General features: G+C 34.9%; 1 protein-coding gene across 1 annotated transcript in view; it reads right to left on the reverse strand.

Moving 5' to 3' along the window:
- LMBRD1 (LMBR1 domain containing 1) overlaps window positions 1-15,560 on the reverse strand; it is a 125,525-nt gene that overhangs the window by 69,569 nt on the left and 40,396 nt on the right. Inside the window, exons 4-7 of the mRNA XM_008013601.3 lie at window positions 13,699-13,796; window positions 10,975-11,042; window positions 3,949-4,037; window positions 32-105 (exon numbers count right to left, since the gene is read on the reverse strand). Of these exons, the coding sequence (XP_008011792.1) occupies window positions 32-105; window positions 3,949-4,037; window positions 10,975-11,042; window positions 13,699-13,796 (329 nt within the window). The remainder of the gene's footprint in view (window positions 1-31; window positions 106-3,948; window positions 4,038-10,974; window positions 11,043-13,698; window positions 13,797-15,560) is intronic.

The following is a 15,560-nucleotide window of genomic DNA, read 5'->3' on the forward strand; positions in this document are numbered from 1 at the left end:
ATTTTAACTCAATTATCCCCATTTCACTTACTGTGTAAGTTATAGCTGCCAACATTCCGATCAAGGTCAGAGAACTGATAGAAAATGACAACGCAGCTAAACCATCTGTGAAGAAAGAAAAACTGTTAAAAATGTACATATACACTACTCAAATACTTATATTTGGCAAATCAACATAGAAAGTTGAGCGGCTTACATATTTTGAAAAAATAAAAACCACTATGTATTACCGTATTCTTGAAGTGCTAACTCCAAGTGGAGAAAAGAGTTTCTAAAGGACTCTTTAAAAATTGATTTGTAAAAAATCTTTCAGACTAGCGGAGATTTTCTTTCCTTCACCTCTTAAAATTAAGAGGAAAATTACTGGCTAATTATTGGGCCGAAAAAGAGATCAGTAAAATACCAGATGTTCAAAAGGTGATTAAAAAGATCACATGGCCTTTCTTAATGGCAGACCCTGAGAAATAACATTTCATAGGAAAGCTACTGACCTTGACTCTTTCTCCCCTCTCCCCTCACTCAGTCTTGAGACTTTCAGTTTCTTTGTTCTTAATTTTCAAATCAGTTCTTAATAGACAGTCAAAAACTAAAATCTTAATTAAAGAGTTTATTTCACTTTTTAACTTGAAAGGAGAAGCTTGCCCACTTGGCAGAAAAATAAAAGCAAACACAACTAGAAAATAGATTCAAAAATACACACACACACACACACACACAAAATACTATGCTAACTAGTTGCATTTAGGAAATTTTCTAAAGGAACGTCAAAGAGTGAGGGGCAGGAATGACACTTTCACATAAATATATCAAATTATGTAATAAAACACTATGCAAATTTGAATATTCTTAGGTAGGAGCAATACTTTTTCCAGTTTTAAAACAGGTCCTATTAGGCCTGTATTGATCGAGTTTAAATGCAAGTCCTGTGGAACCAAATACAAGGTTTTGATTAATTCAATGTATTAACACTAATCTTTCATGAGTACTAATAAAATTATAATGATCTATCATCTTAAAACTCATGTCTCAGTTTTATATAACACATAGAGAGAGCATATTATCAACAAATTCACAATCATGCAAGGCAAATTTTTAAGCCTTAATTTTTTAAAACTACTTTTTATCAAATCAAAGACATTTTGATGCTGTTACTTTATTGATCATACCAGAAGTATCAACAGAACGTGTTCATACAACTAGGAGGGTCTGACATCTGGCTGATAATAATTTTAAGGTACTATCACTTGTAAAATATATCTCCCAGAGATGCAAAAATCTGAAAAATTATGTGCCTTAGAAATGATAAAATAGACACGTTGACATATTTGGCCAATCAAAATGTTAATATTACTAATAGTCAAAATCATCTGAACCAAATAACTCAAAATTGATCATTATTAATTATTCCCATTTGGGTAAAAGATGAATAAAAACATGTGCTGAAGATACTTGAAGATGCATTCTCTTTATATGTTACGGGGTCTTTGATCTGGGCATATACATCTTTATGATATAATAAATCCTATTGTAAACAAGTTGTAGTATAGTCACAAAATGCATTACTCTGCTGCAATAAAAAGGAACTACTAATACAAATGAATTTTAAAACATTATTTCATGAAAAATGTCAGGCATACACAAAAAAGAATCATTAATAAATGGAATCAGAATTCCACTTACAATATTCAAAAAAAGCAAAACTAATACAACTAATATACAGTGGCAGAAATTGTAACAATGGTGCCTCTCCTGGGAGATGATATTAACTGAACGGCATACTGCAAAAAAATTGCTGGAGTGATGGATGTGTTCTATACCTTAACTGCAATCGGTTACAATGACTGTATACATGTATCATGAGATCCATGCATTTTACTACATATAAAGCATTTTCTTAAAAAAGGTTATATAGGCCAGGTGCAGTGACTCATGTCTGTAATGCCAGAACTTTGGGAGGCCAAGGTGGGCAGATTACAACGTCAGGAGTTCGAGACAAGCCTGGCCAATATAGTGAAACCCCATCTCTACTAAAAATACAAAAATTAGCTGAGCATGGTGGCGGCTACTCAGGAGGTTGAGGCAGAAGAACCACTTGAAACAGGGAGGCAGAGGTTGTAGTGAGCCAAGATCACGTCACTGTACTCTAGCCTGGGTGACAGAGCAAGACTCCATCTCAATCAATCAATCAATCAATCAATCAATAAAAAGGTTTATACCCTTGATGCCTGAAAAATGCAATGCAAGGAGGCGGGATGAGAGACGAAAGGACTAAAATTTAAGAATAGTTGGGTAACTGTTTTGGACTTACACAGCTGATCTACAGTGATAAGTAACATGTATACTAGAATATGGTGTTTAACATTGGAGACCAAAAAAAAAAGACTAAAGAGAATGGAATTACAAAAAAACAGAATAATGCTACCTATCTAATCACCAATTCAAGTTATACTAATACTCAAAGTATAACTTATGAAATAATGTTTAGGATAGAAGAGTAGTTACTCAAGATATCTAAAGGAGTTAACTCCAAGAAAAGAAGCCATTAATTTATCAGCGATAGAATCAAGGTATATAAATCTGACGATTCAGTATTAGTAGATGCCAGGCCTGCTACCCTTATTCTTGCTGGTATCAGTAAGATATTAATGAATCACAATGTACAACATGAGATCTTAAGTGGAAATCAAGAAAATTAAGAACTCATATAGCAGACTGCAAGACTTAATTTAATCATTGTTTAGTATTGTACCTGGGTAAAAAGAAAGAAGTGCTGATCAAAGAATATACAGTACCTATTAGAATAGTCAAAAAAGCAATTTTTCTGCATAATATTAATAGAAATAAGTACACTAGGTATCTTTAAAAATAAGGTTGCTATGTTCAAATGCACAAGGAATTTTTACTATGATACACAGTATTTTAACATCACTTTCTAACGCCAAAGTTATTTTTTCAATGATTAAGCAACTTTCTTAATCTAACTCATGAGCCTTTTTTTTTTTCTGTAAAAACCTAGGTCACACAGAGTAAGTTAAGGAAAACTTCTAGAAAAGCCATGCCAAAATATTTTGATGAGGCAAATTTATAAAACAGTATTTAATTCATATAAAACCTCTGTAATTTATATTTTATATAAAAGATGATTTAATCTCAAACAAAAACATAAAGGTTCTCTCTTACTAATTAAAAATTAAAAATGAAACCTAATATACCCAGTATATTTCTTTAACATATTATTTTATATTATCCTAAGTGAATTAGAAATTATAAGAGCCTCACGGCTAAAATACTTCAAAGAAAAGATTAAATTTTCTTTCAATATGGTAATTTTATGAAGAAGTCAAGAAAATAGCTACGTAATAGCTAGAAGGCTAAAAGCAAACCTTAAGAAAGCAATACTTCTAATTTGTCAAAGAGTCAAGAAAATAGCTACGTAATAGGTAGAAGGCTAAAAGCAAACCTTAAGAACGCAATACTTCTAATTTGTCTAGCATTAGGTTCAAAACAACGAGTTAGAAAAACTGGAGTTAAATTTTTTTTTTTTTGAGACAAAGCCTCACACTGCCTTGCTCCGTCCCCCAGGCTGGAACGCAATGGCGCAATCTCAGCTCACTGCAACCTCCACCTCCTGGGTTCAAGAGATTCTCCTGCCTCAGCCTCCCGAGCAGCTGGGATTACAGGCACCTGCCACTGCACACAGCTAATTTTTGTATTTTTAGTAGAGACGGGGTTTGGCCACGTTGGCCAAGCTGGTCTCAAACTCCTAACCTTGTGATCCACCCCCAACCCCTCAGCCTCCCAAAGTGCTGGGATTACAGGCACGAGCCATCACACCCAGCTGGGGTTAAATTCTTAATAAAATACAAATAGACTGCTTCTCAAAAGTTTGAAGTATCAGGAAATATAAATTACTATGTTTTTTTTTTTAAAAAAAAAAACGATACTTACGACTACTTCCAAGTTCTTCAAATAGGAACTTCACTTTTTCCCACTCTGTAGAATTTTTGTTATTGGGAACATTCAATGGAACAAAGGCACTACAAAAGAGAAAATAATTGTTTTAATAGCTTTAAAGATAAAATGTTAAATTAGATAGTTTGAAACTCAAATTATTTTTCTCCAAAACAATAAATAAATAAAATCTGTACTATGCACAGAGGGGAGTGAAGAGTTAAATACCTATGCATTTACTTCATTGCAAATTTGTTTTAATAGTTGTATTACTGCATTCAGTAAAATTTCCCTTGTAATCCCGTATGTTTTCTGCACTTAAAATACTTTATTATACTTTAATAAAGCTGGGAAAAAACAAAAAATAAATATATAATATTTTGAGAATGGACCATAGGTTTTAGACGATCAAAACAATCCACAAAAAAGGTTAAGGACATCTGTATTAAATCAGTAAAGCAGAATGTAAATATATGCAATTATTTAAGAAAAGAAATATATTAGAATAAACAGTAAATGTCTCACTGTGGAATTGGAAGTGGCACTTTTTTATTAGTATTTTTCTATTAATATATCTTTCAAGATTCTATCCAACAGACACAATGAAAGTAGTTTCAAAACTATTTGTTTTTCAACCCACAGGTGAAGAGGAACTGTAGAAATAATAGAGATAGCTAGCATCCTAGGACCTGCTCTATGATCTTAGACCGGGAAAAGGTAGAATAAATAAATGTTCACTTTATTAACTAGCCCATACCAATAACAAGAAGATAATCAAGAGATTAAGGTAAAGAGCTGGGTATCCCTTAGGTTGTATATAGGTAGGAACACACAGGAGTAGGAAGTGAAAAAAAAGAAAAAAAGAATCCCTATTTCCTATTGCTACTGATAACTCTTATTTTAAAGATGACTGGGCACAGTATGTCAGGAGGTTAAATTTCTAACAATCTGCATTGACTTCAGTTTACTATATTCTTCTTAATCCTCGAGACTTATTTCTCCCCACTTTTAGAAAAAAAAGGTGCTTACTCGCAGGCATAGAGGAATAAATGCAGAAAGTTTATTATTTGTTGACCGAGGTATGAAATCAAACAAAGAGCAGAGGTGTGGAATCAAGAAATAAAACTATAACATTTTTGTATATCATACATCCATAACACAAATATAAACTAAGCAAGAAAAAACTACCTATATGATATTCCTTTATTTGAACAGAGTTTGTTCTGGATATCCCAGAAAGTATGTTCTGAACTTGTTAGTTGGGAATAACCAATCTGTGAGAGTGGGAAAACAAAAATTTCTATGTTGTACAAAAATACCACCTATCGTACTATTAAAAAAGAAATATGTATTAGGATATCTAAAAATAGCATTCATACTCATAGGGCTCAATATGCAATATTCTAAAACTCAATATGTCAGTTTTAGGTAATCAAAGATACTGTACAGAAAGAGAAGAAAATTAATTAACCCTTGCTCTTGATGACACACGTTCAACTCCTGAGCAGAATTATCTAGTAGTTCAAATATTCAAAAAAGAGTAACACCAGAGGGAACCTTATATAACCAAAAAAACCTAAAAAGACTAAGTGACCCACACTACTATCAGAATGACTTCACGAAAATACTTCGAAAGCATCCATCAGAGAGTTAACATTTGAGCACTTAGTATTGTAGGTATAAACGAAAGCACAAATTCAAAGCAGGTTCCTAAATCACTTTACCACCAGGATTTTATAATCTAAAAAACAGACCTAAAATATTTTCACATAAACTAAGAAAACATCCATAAGTTAAACTCAAAATATGGCAAAGGCACTAATTAATCAACACAGACCCTGGCCTTAATTCTGCAGGACGTTGACGAACCAGGCTTTCCTTTTCCAATGGAACTGATGTAGGGTAAGAAGACCCAGAGGGCAGAGCAGCACCTGACTGGTATAAAAGCATGTCGACCTTTTAACCACCAGAAAGAACAAACCACTGTTCATTAGCCAAATAGCAGCCCCACAGACAAAGATCTATAAAGAAAAAGAAATGCCTACCAACAGATGAGAAGGCAACTGAAGTCAAAGTTATAATACAAATACATCAGTTCTGAGGAAAGAAACAGCAGTTAAGATTATCAGGTATTTAGTACACTAAATGAAATGGTGATGACATTAAAGTGACCAAGAGTTAGTATACAACGGGATTTGTGTGGTAGAAAGGTTCACATACTTTTAAAATTTCAGCCCTTCTAGAAAAAAAAAAAAGTATACAGAGCACCTCAGCTTCCAAAAACACAAAGTATTAGATTAAGCCATTTATGCCTAGCGTTCCATTATTGGAATATTAAGCTTGTGGGAGTTATTTATATTTCACTGCTCAAGGTCATCACCAAGGTCTGATTTTTCACTAAAAAAATTTGCAACCTCTGGCATAAATGGATTAAAATACAAACTAGAGTCTAGTAAGACAACACTTTTCCCTCATGCCCTTGAAAATAATAAAACTAAAAAACTGCTTAGTAAAAATATTTTCTACCCAATCTGATTCACTGAATTAGCTTAACACACATTATCTCTTCAGAAAGAGACAAAGAAAAAGCTAATGAATTTCAGTAGATATGAAATGGAAATGATGAATTCAGCAGAACTGAAAATAAGATGTTCACTTCTTACACTCCATCACCAAGTCAATTCATATTTATCTTCCAAATAGCTTCTGTTTCTTCCTCTCTGTTCTCTTGGTAACCACTGTAGTTCCAAAGCTCACCTGAACTTACATAATGGCTACTTAACTGATCTTCCTACCTACTATTTACATACCACTTCTCCAACCCAACACCCAAAATCCTCTTGCAATGCATCCTCCACAGTGCTGTAACTTTTTTTTTTTTGAGACGGAGTGTCACCCTGTTGCCAGGATGGAGTGCAGTGGCTCAATCTCAGCTCACAGCAACCTCCGCCTCCCAGATTCAAGCTGTTCTCCTGCCTTAGCCTCCCAAGTAGCTAGGATTACAGGTGCACACCACTATGGCCAGCTAATTTTTGTATTTTTAGTAGAATTCACTATGTTGGCCAGCATGGTCTCGATCTCTTGACCTCGTGATCCACCTGCCTCGACCTCCCAAAGTGCTGGGATTACATGCAGGAGTCACCATGCCCGGCCCACAGTGCTGTAACTCTTAAAGTAAAGTCATATATATTTATTTTCATGCATTCATGTACACAAATATATACACACCTTCACTGTCTTTCAATTACTCAGTAGGACAAAATTAAAAATTTCTTAAATATGGCATGTAAGACCCAGAGTCTACTTACCTGGCTAATGTCATATCCTGTCACTTGCCCACAGGAACACTTGAAACATCACACTACCCTTCTTTTTTTGAGGGGAGGGGAAATCTAAATTCACATCATACTTTTTATGTCATTCTTCAAACACTCCATGCTAACCTCAGCCTCCCAGTTAAAATATTTTATAGACTGAATTGTGCTCCCTAAAAATTCATATGTTGCTGGCTCTCTGCTCCTCCACTCTATAGAGAACCTCATCTTTGCAGCAGCACCAGCCACATCACTGAGACATCATAGTGGAAGTGAAGGGCAGAGTGAATGGATTTGGTCATAGTGGTGCCTGGTCACCAGAGCTCCCTTTAACCCTGGCAAAGGGAATATTGTTGCCATCACTGACCCCTCAGTGACCTTAACTATATGGCCTAAATGTTCCAACATGACTCCACCCATGGCAAGTTGTAGGGCACTGTCAAGGCTGAGAACTGGAAGCTTGTCGTCAATGGAAATCCCATCACCCTCTTCTTACAGGTGCAAGATTTCACCAAAATTAAATGGGGTGATTTGGGCGCTGATAATGTTGTGAAGTCTACCAGCATCTTTACTACCATGAAGAAGGCTGAGATTCTCTTAGAGCAGGGAGACAAAAGGATCCTCATCTCTGCGCCTTCTGCTGATACCCCCATGTGATGGGCCTGAACCATGAGAAGTACAAAAATGGCATAAAGATGGTCAGCAATGCCTCCCGCACTATGAACTGCTTCGTCACCATGGACAACTGTGGCATCATGGAGGGACTAATGACCACAGTTCAAGCCATCATTGGCACTCAGAAGACCATGAATGGTCCCTTTGGGAAACTGTGGTGTGACAGCTGTGAGGCTCTCCAGAACATCAACCCTGCCTCTACCTGTGTTGCCAAGGCTGTGGGCAAGGTCATCCCTGAGCTACAGGAAGCTTACTGGCATAACTTTCCATGTCCCCACTGCCAATGTGTTGGTTGTGGACTTGATGTGCCATCTGGAGAAACGTCCCAAATATGATGACATAAAGAAGATGGTAAAGCAGGCATTGGAGGGTCCCCTCAAAGGCATTCTCGACTACCCTCAGCAACAGGTTGTCTCTTCCAACTTTACTAGTGATACTCTTTCACCTTCGATGCTGGGCTGGCCTGCCTTCAACAACTACTTTTTCAAACTCGTTTTCTGGTATGACAACGAATTTGGCTACAGCAACAGGGTGGTGGAACTCATGTTCCACCTGGCTTCCAAGGGGTAAGGGCCCCTGGATCACCAGCTCCAGCAAGAGCACAACAGGGAGAGAGAGGCCCTCAGCTGATGGGGAGTCCCTGCCGCACTCAGTCCCCCACCACACTGAGAATCTCCCCTGGTCACAGTTTCCATGCCAGACCCCCTGAAGAAGGAGGAACCTAGGGAGTACCACTTTGTCATGTACTATCAATAAAATCCCCTGTACTCAACTCTCCAAAAAAAAAGAAAAAAGAAAATCCCTATGTTGAAGCCCTAACTCCCAATGTAATGGTATTTGGATACAGGTCCTTTAGCAAGGGAATTAGGGTTAAATGAAGTCAAAAGGGTGGGGCTCTAATTATCCCATGGCATCGGTGTCCTTATAAGAAGAGGAAGAGACACCAGAGAGTGCTTCTCCTCTCTCCTGCACCCTCTCACTCTCCCCCTCCCCTTCTCCCTCTGCAAGCACAAAGGAAAGGCCACATGAAGACAGAGCAAGAAGGTGGCCTTCTATAAGCCAGGAAGACAACTCTCACCAGAAACCAAACTTGCCAACAACCTTAACATAGACTTCTAGCCTCCAGAACCATGAGAAAATAAATGACTGTTATTTAAGCCACCCAGTCTATGATACTTTGTTATGGCAGCCAAAGCAGACGAAAACAATATACATGTTATTCATCTTTTTTATTTGCCAAGTCAGCTGATCAATTCCCATACCTTCAAATCTCAACTCAAATATTACTTCCTCTTAGATCTCCTGATTCTTCAAGGCAGAGTAAGAACCTGCTCCTCTACCATCAACATCTGGTATGTATCTCCTATCAGAGCACTTAAACACTGTAATTCAAGGTATGAATCTGCATGCCTCCACAACGTACACCTAGAGGACAGAGACCATGGTCCTCTATCTTTAGCCCAAAGATCTAGCATAGCATCCAACACATAAGTGTTCCAAAAACGTATGAGCTACACGAATCAGTTAAATCTAGATCACGGCTTTGCCATAAAATTATCTAGTTTTATCTCAAAAGAAACTCTGAATATGCCAACTTCAAAAATATTTCAAGACCTTTTGTCAATCACTTAACCTAAATGCACACCTCATTCAAACATTTACATATGGTAATGAGAAGAACACTGTCCTAGACGGCTGAAACGCTAATAATCTTTAATTCACTACTCTTTTATTCTGACTGTTGCAAAGATTTGTAGTTTTATTGGTGATTCTCATTCATGTTCTAAATTAGGAGTTGGCACACTACTGGCTGCCTGTGTTTATAAATAAAGTTTTTCTAGAACACAGTCATGTTCTTTACGTATTGTCTGATTACTTCTGAGCTAAAAAAGAGACACAGAGACCATACAGACAGTAAATCTAAAATACTATCTATGCTTTAAGAAAAGTTTGCTGATTTCCACTCTAGATAATTCAGGTTTACGTACAAGGGACAGCTACGTTAACAAGGGAAATTAATATAAGTATATTTAGCTTTCTTTAAAGAGCCAAAAAAATACTTTAGAAATATACTTGGTAGCTAAAATACATAGAAAAACCACTAAAAAAGGTGCTTACAAAAAGTACTCTTTTTCATGACACATCAAGGCAGGTAAAAAGAATTGAAAATATGACTTGACTATAAAACACATGCATCCTAAGAACTCTGGGAACTACAAAAAGTTACTCAACAATTTTATTCCTATTACAAGTTACATATAATAAGTAATTTTTTATTTATGGAAAGTTATGTATTGAAAATTTTGAGACTAAATTATAAACAGAAACTTCAAAAAATTTATTAATTCCTAATGTATTTCCTAACATAAAAAAAGAAAGACTAATGACCTATTTTTAACAAAGATAAATGTCTTCCATTAACAAGGATAAATTTTAGATGTACAAATAAACAAAATGTTATTAATATAAGTATAAAAACAAGAAGAATTAAGAAAGGAAATTCACTGACAAAGATTTAAAGACTGACAGGGTCAAATCTGAAAAGATGCACAGACAAGGATTTTCATCAAAGTGTTATTTATAATAATGGGGAAATATTATAAATGTCTAAGCAGTTATCACTAGAAGATCAGTTAAATATATTTTTGTATCCTTAGAAGGAAATGCAATGTAGTCAAAATTGATGGATCTACACTTACTATCCTGAAGAGATGCCTGCAATATGTTAAGAAGTAGATTACCAAGAATTATATAAAATATAATCACATTTGTGTAAAACTAAAACATGTAGGGTGCATGCAAGAAGGGAGGTGCACTCTGCATGCATTCAAGCACATAAAAATGTCTAGATGAAACGACATAGACAAAACTGTTAAATTGTGGCTATTGTTCTTTGGAGATACAGAGAGTGGATTGTTCTTTTTTTTTACATTTTTTTTTTCTTTCCTAGATTTTTCTGAATGATCCTTTTATTATTTTTTCAAATAATTCTATTTCCATTTCATGGTTAAAAAAAAAAAAAACCAAGACTTACCCAACTAAAAGAAGCAGTGCACAAATCACAACAAATCCCAAAGTATACTTGAGTGCCGTTTTAATTTGCTAGATGCCAAGGAGAAAAAAGTATAACATTTAGCAAGCCCTTTAAAATATAAAATATTCTTGCAACAGTTTAACAGTACCTTCACATCAGATACACGCTTACAGTCAAAGGTTTCAACTAAGGTTGAAAACCTTAAAATTTAAAGAAAACGGATATACTACATCTTAAGTATCTTTGCAAAATATGAGATTTTTAAAATCTTTTCAATAGTTACGCCCTTGTAAAAACCAAACCACCTGAAGTATAGTTGATTCTCCAGTAGGCATCTTTAGTAAAATTATCAGAACATGTAATACTCGCCCAGACAGCAATCAGAATCTACAATGCCCCAATCCAATTCATCAAAATGGTTTATAATAATCAACACAATATACACGTTTTTGTTTGAGTATATACATGAGTATAAATATACATGTATATATCCGCATATATACATATAAGTATATATACACATACATAAATATTTATGTATTTATATTTATACACATATTCATAAATATTTATGTGTGTGTGTGTATATACACTTACATACATTTATATTTCATACATATATAACATATGCCAGGCACTGATAAGAACGTCACATATGTTAACTCATTTAATTCTCATAACAACTCTAAGACAGGTTGTTCTCATCTTTACTTTAGACATAACGAAGCTGAAGTCCAGAGAAGTTAATAATCTCTCCTAAGGCACAAAGGTCACAAGTGATTAAGTAAGTACTTAAGCCCAGGAACTTGGGAATTTAAAAACTATGTTTTGCTTGGTGCCTGTAACATACTCCAAAGGCTAAGAAAAGCAAATAAAGACAAAGCTGGACATTCTGAATATGAATTAAAAAGTGAATAATCTCATTTTAAATCAGTCAGAAATAACATTTGTGCTCTCCGACTAATGAAGTATCTAAAAATGATCTTTTAAAATTTGAATGAATGTTTCACATAGTAAGTTCTTACTCACAAAGGGGATAAGATATCCCTTAGGAAAAAAACTGAAGAAAAGATAAAGAAGATCCTAAGATCAACCAAAGGGTAGAAGAATGTGCACTCTGTAAGAAGTGAAAGAGACTGCATAAATCTCATGGAGATTTTATTAAATTTGCAACTAGCTACCTTACTTCACATACCTTGGTTTTTCCAAATATAGAGTAATATAGTATCTGCAAATAACAGTTTTGACTCTCTTTATAAATATTTAAATGTCTAATATTTTTTCTCTAACACTACGCTGATTATCACTCTAGGAGTCATTTAAAATACTGTTAATTTACTTGCTCCTAACCTTAATGCCAATGCTCTTGAGGTTTTAAGCATAATTAAGCATGATGCTAGCTTTTGACTGAATATATTTATTTCTATATTTAAATACATATGTAAACAAGGTATAAAACAAAATCCTGTAAGTCAAAAAGATAAGACATTTAGTCTTATTGTACAACTGTTCCCCTAAATTACAAAGTGTTCGATTTTGACATATATCTTTTAATATACATTTTTTTCTTTGACCTATTAATTACTATATACTAATAGATTTCCTGATTTTCAGTCATTCATGCAATTGAGAGACAGGCCCAACTCAGTTACATAATATTAATATATTTCTAAGATTCTCCTGAATTATATTTACTATTATTTTAATTAAGATGCTTATACCAATACTTAAGTGATAATGATCTGCAGTTCTGAACCCACATGTGTGCTGTATTAGTCAGGTTTTTAAAAAGTCAGTCCTTTTTTTTGAGACAGAGTCTCACTCTTGTCGCCCAGGCTGGAGTGCAGTGGCGCAATCTTGGCTCACTGCAACCTCCGCCTCCCAGGTTCAAGCAATTCTCCTGCCTCAGCCTCCAGAGTAGATGGGATTACAGGCCCCCACCACCATGCTCAGCTAATTTTTGTACTTTTACTAGAGACAAGTTTTCGCCATGTTGCCCAGGCTGGTCTCTAACTCCTGACCTCAGGTGATCTGCCCACTTTGGCCTCCCAAAGTGCTGGAATTACAGGCATGAGCCACAGCACCCGTCTAAAAAGAAAGTCAGCCTTATCCTGGATTAGTAAGTACAACCTATAAGTGCTCCTTCTTTATGCTTTTGAACAGAGGCCAGCAAACTACATTCAGTGTGCCACATCTGATTCATTTTCTGTTTTATTGGATTATAAAATGTTCATTGTCTCTGAATACTTTTAACACTATAATGGCAGACTTGAGTAGCTAAGACAGAGACCATATAGCCCACAAATCCTAAATTATTTACCTCCTGGCCTTCTACAGAAAGAATTTTGTATGCCTGATCTAGAATTGCTTTGTCTAAAATAATAGTCACAAGCCACATGTGGCTAGAAAGCACTTGAAATGTGGCTAGCTTGAACTGTTGTGTAAAATACAACCCAAATTTCAAAGACTTAGTGTGAAGAAAAGAAACTTAATATTACTAGTTTGTTTCACTATATTTGAAATAATATTTGGAATATATTATGTTAAATACAATGTATAATTAAAATTAATTTCAACTGTTTCTTTTTATTTTAATTTAGCTAACACTGTATTTCTATTAGACAACACTGCTCTATAAAAAAATTCAGTCATGTCATTCTCTGAAAAAGCAGGAAATACTATTTTTCTTTCCTAAACTGAGGCCTCTAAAATAAAGATACTTACAGTACATTTACTAGTATCATCATCATCCTTTTCTTCATAATAGAAGTAGACAAAAGGGATCCAGAAGAACACACAGAACAATATAACAGAATATAAAGCTGTGGAAATAAGTAATAAACCAAGTTTTACTAAATACGTATGTACTTAATCACAGTTATCTATATGTGTATATACATTCACTTAACAAATTCACTACCCTGATTCCCTCTACTCATAACTCTTTCTATATAGTATATGATGCCCAAATAGCCTTCTCTGTCCCATGTCCCAAGAGATCAACAGTACTATCAGAATAACAACCTATAATTCAAGTTAACTTTGCAGCAATTTTTTTTTTTTTTTTTTTTGACACGGAGTTTTGCTCTGTCGCCAGAGCTGGAGTGCAGTGGCACAATCTTGGCTCACTACAAGTTCTGCCTCCTGGGTTCACGCCATTCTCCTGCCTCAGCCTCCTAACTAGCTGGGACTACAGGCGCGCGCCACCATGCCTGGCTAAGTTTTTGTATTTTTAGTAGAGACGAGGTTTCACCGTGTTAGCCTGGATGGTCTTAATCTCCTGACCTCGTGATCCACTCGCCTCAGCTTCCCAAACTGCTGGGATTACACGTGGCAATTTCTAACAATAGTAATAACTGGGTCCAGAACAATTGTGGCAGCTGACATATGAGCTCTTACTCTGTACTAACTACAATGCTGAGAACTTCCTATAAACCATCTCATTTTGTACTAACTACAATGCTGAGAACTTCCTATAAACCATCTCATTTAAATGAACTTTAACTTTTGTGTTCATTCCAACTTAAATTTGAGTACATTTGACACAACATTTGCTATTCCGGCAAGTTAAAGAAATAGCTATAAATAATATGGTCTTCTTGATATAATTTTCTCATCTTAAGTTTAAAAAAATATGCAGTATTACACAACCAATCTTACACAAATCAAAACAGAGAAAAGGTAAAAAGAATAGTAGAACAGTAAAATTAGATCTCTATTTACCCATCAATGGACATTGGAGTTGCCTCCAAATTTTGCAATTTGTGAATAACGCAGCTATGAACATGGAAGGACAAATAGCTCTTCATGATCCTGTTTTCAATTCTTATGTTCAAAATTAGATTCAACATTAACTGATAGGAATTACTATTTATCTGCTTTTTTTTAAAAAAAAGTTAGATTTGAAATACTTTTAACCAGTAGTCAGTCAAAATATTTATTTAAATTCAATATAGAGTTTAAGTTAAGCCAAAGATATAGTACCTTCAACAATAAAAACAGAAGGAGGAACATTTGAGACTTAAGCCTAAGAAACCTGTTCTTAAAATCTGTATTTTCACATTCATTTGTTTATACGTATTCATGAAAAATAATAGTACCAGTATAATTATACAAAGCAATTACAGAATGATAATCATTGTACTCCTTTATAAAAGAAAGCAACTGTTACCATCTCAGACCTATAAGGATGGCTACTAACAAAAAATAATAATAATGACATGTGTTGTCAAGGGTGTGGAGAAACTGAAACTCTGTGTGCTGCTGGTAGGAATGTAAAATGGTACAGCAGCTGTGGAAAACAGTATGATGTTTCCTAAAAAAATGAAAACTGGCATTACGTATGATACAGCAATTCCACTTCCAGGTATATGCACAAAAGAGTTGAAAGCAGGGTCTCAAAGAGTTATTTGAATACCCATGTTCATAACTGCATGGTTCACAGTAACTAAAACATGAAAGCCACCCAAGTGTCAATTGATGGATGGATAGACAGGCAAAATGTGGTATACATAAAACACAATATTATTCAGCATTAAAAAGGAAGGAAATGATATATGCAACAACACAGATGAACTTAGCATAAC

This window comes from Chlorocebus sabaeus, chromosome 17 (assembly GCF_047675955.1).
Source record: "Chlorocebus sabaeus isolate Y175 chromosome 17, mChlSab1.0.hap1, whole genome shotgun sequence".
Classification (NCBI taxonomy): domain Eukaryota; kingdom Metazoa; phylum Chordata; class Mammalia; order Primates; family Cercopithecidae; genus Chlorocebus; species Chlorocebus sabaeus.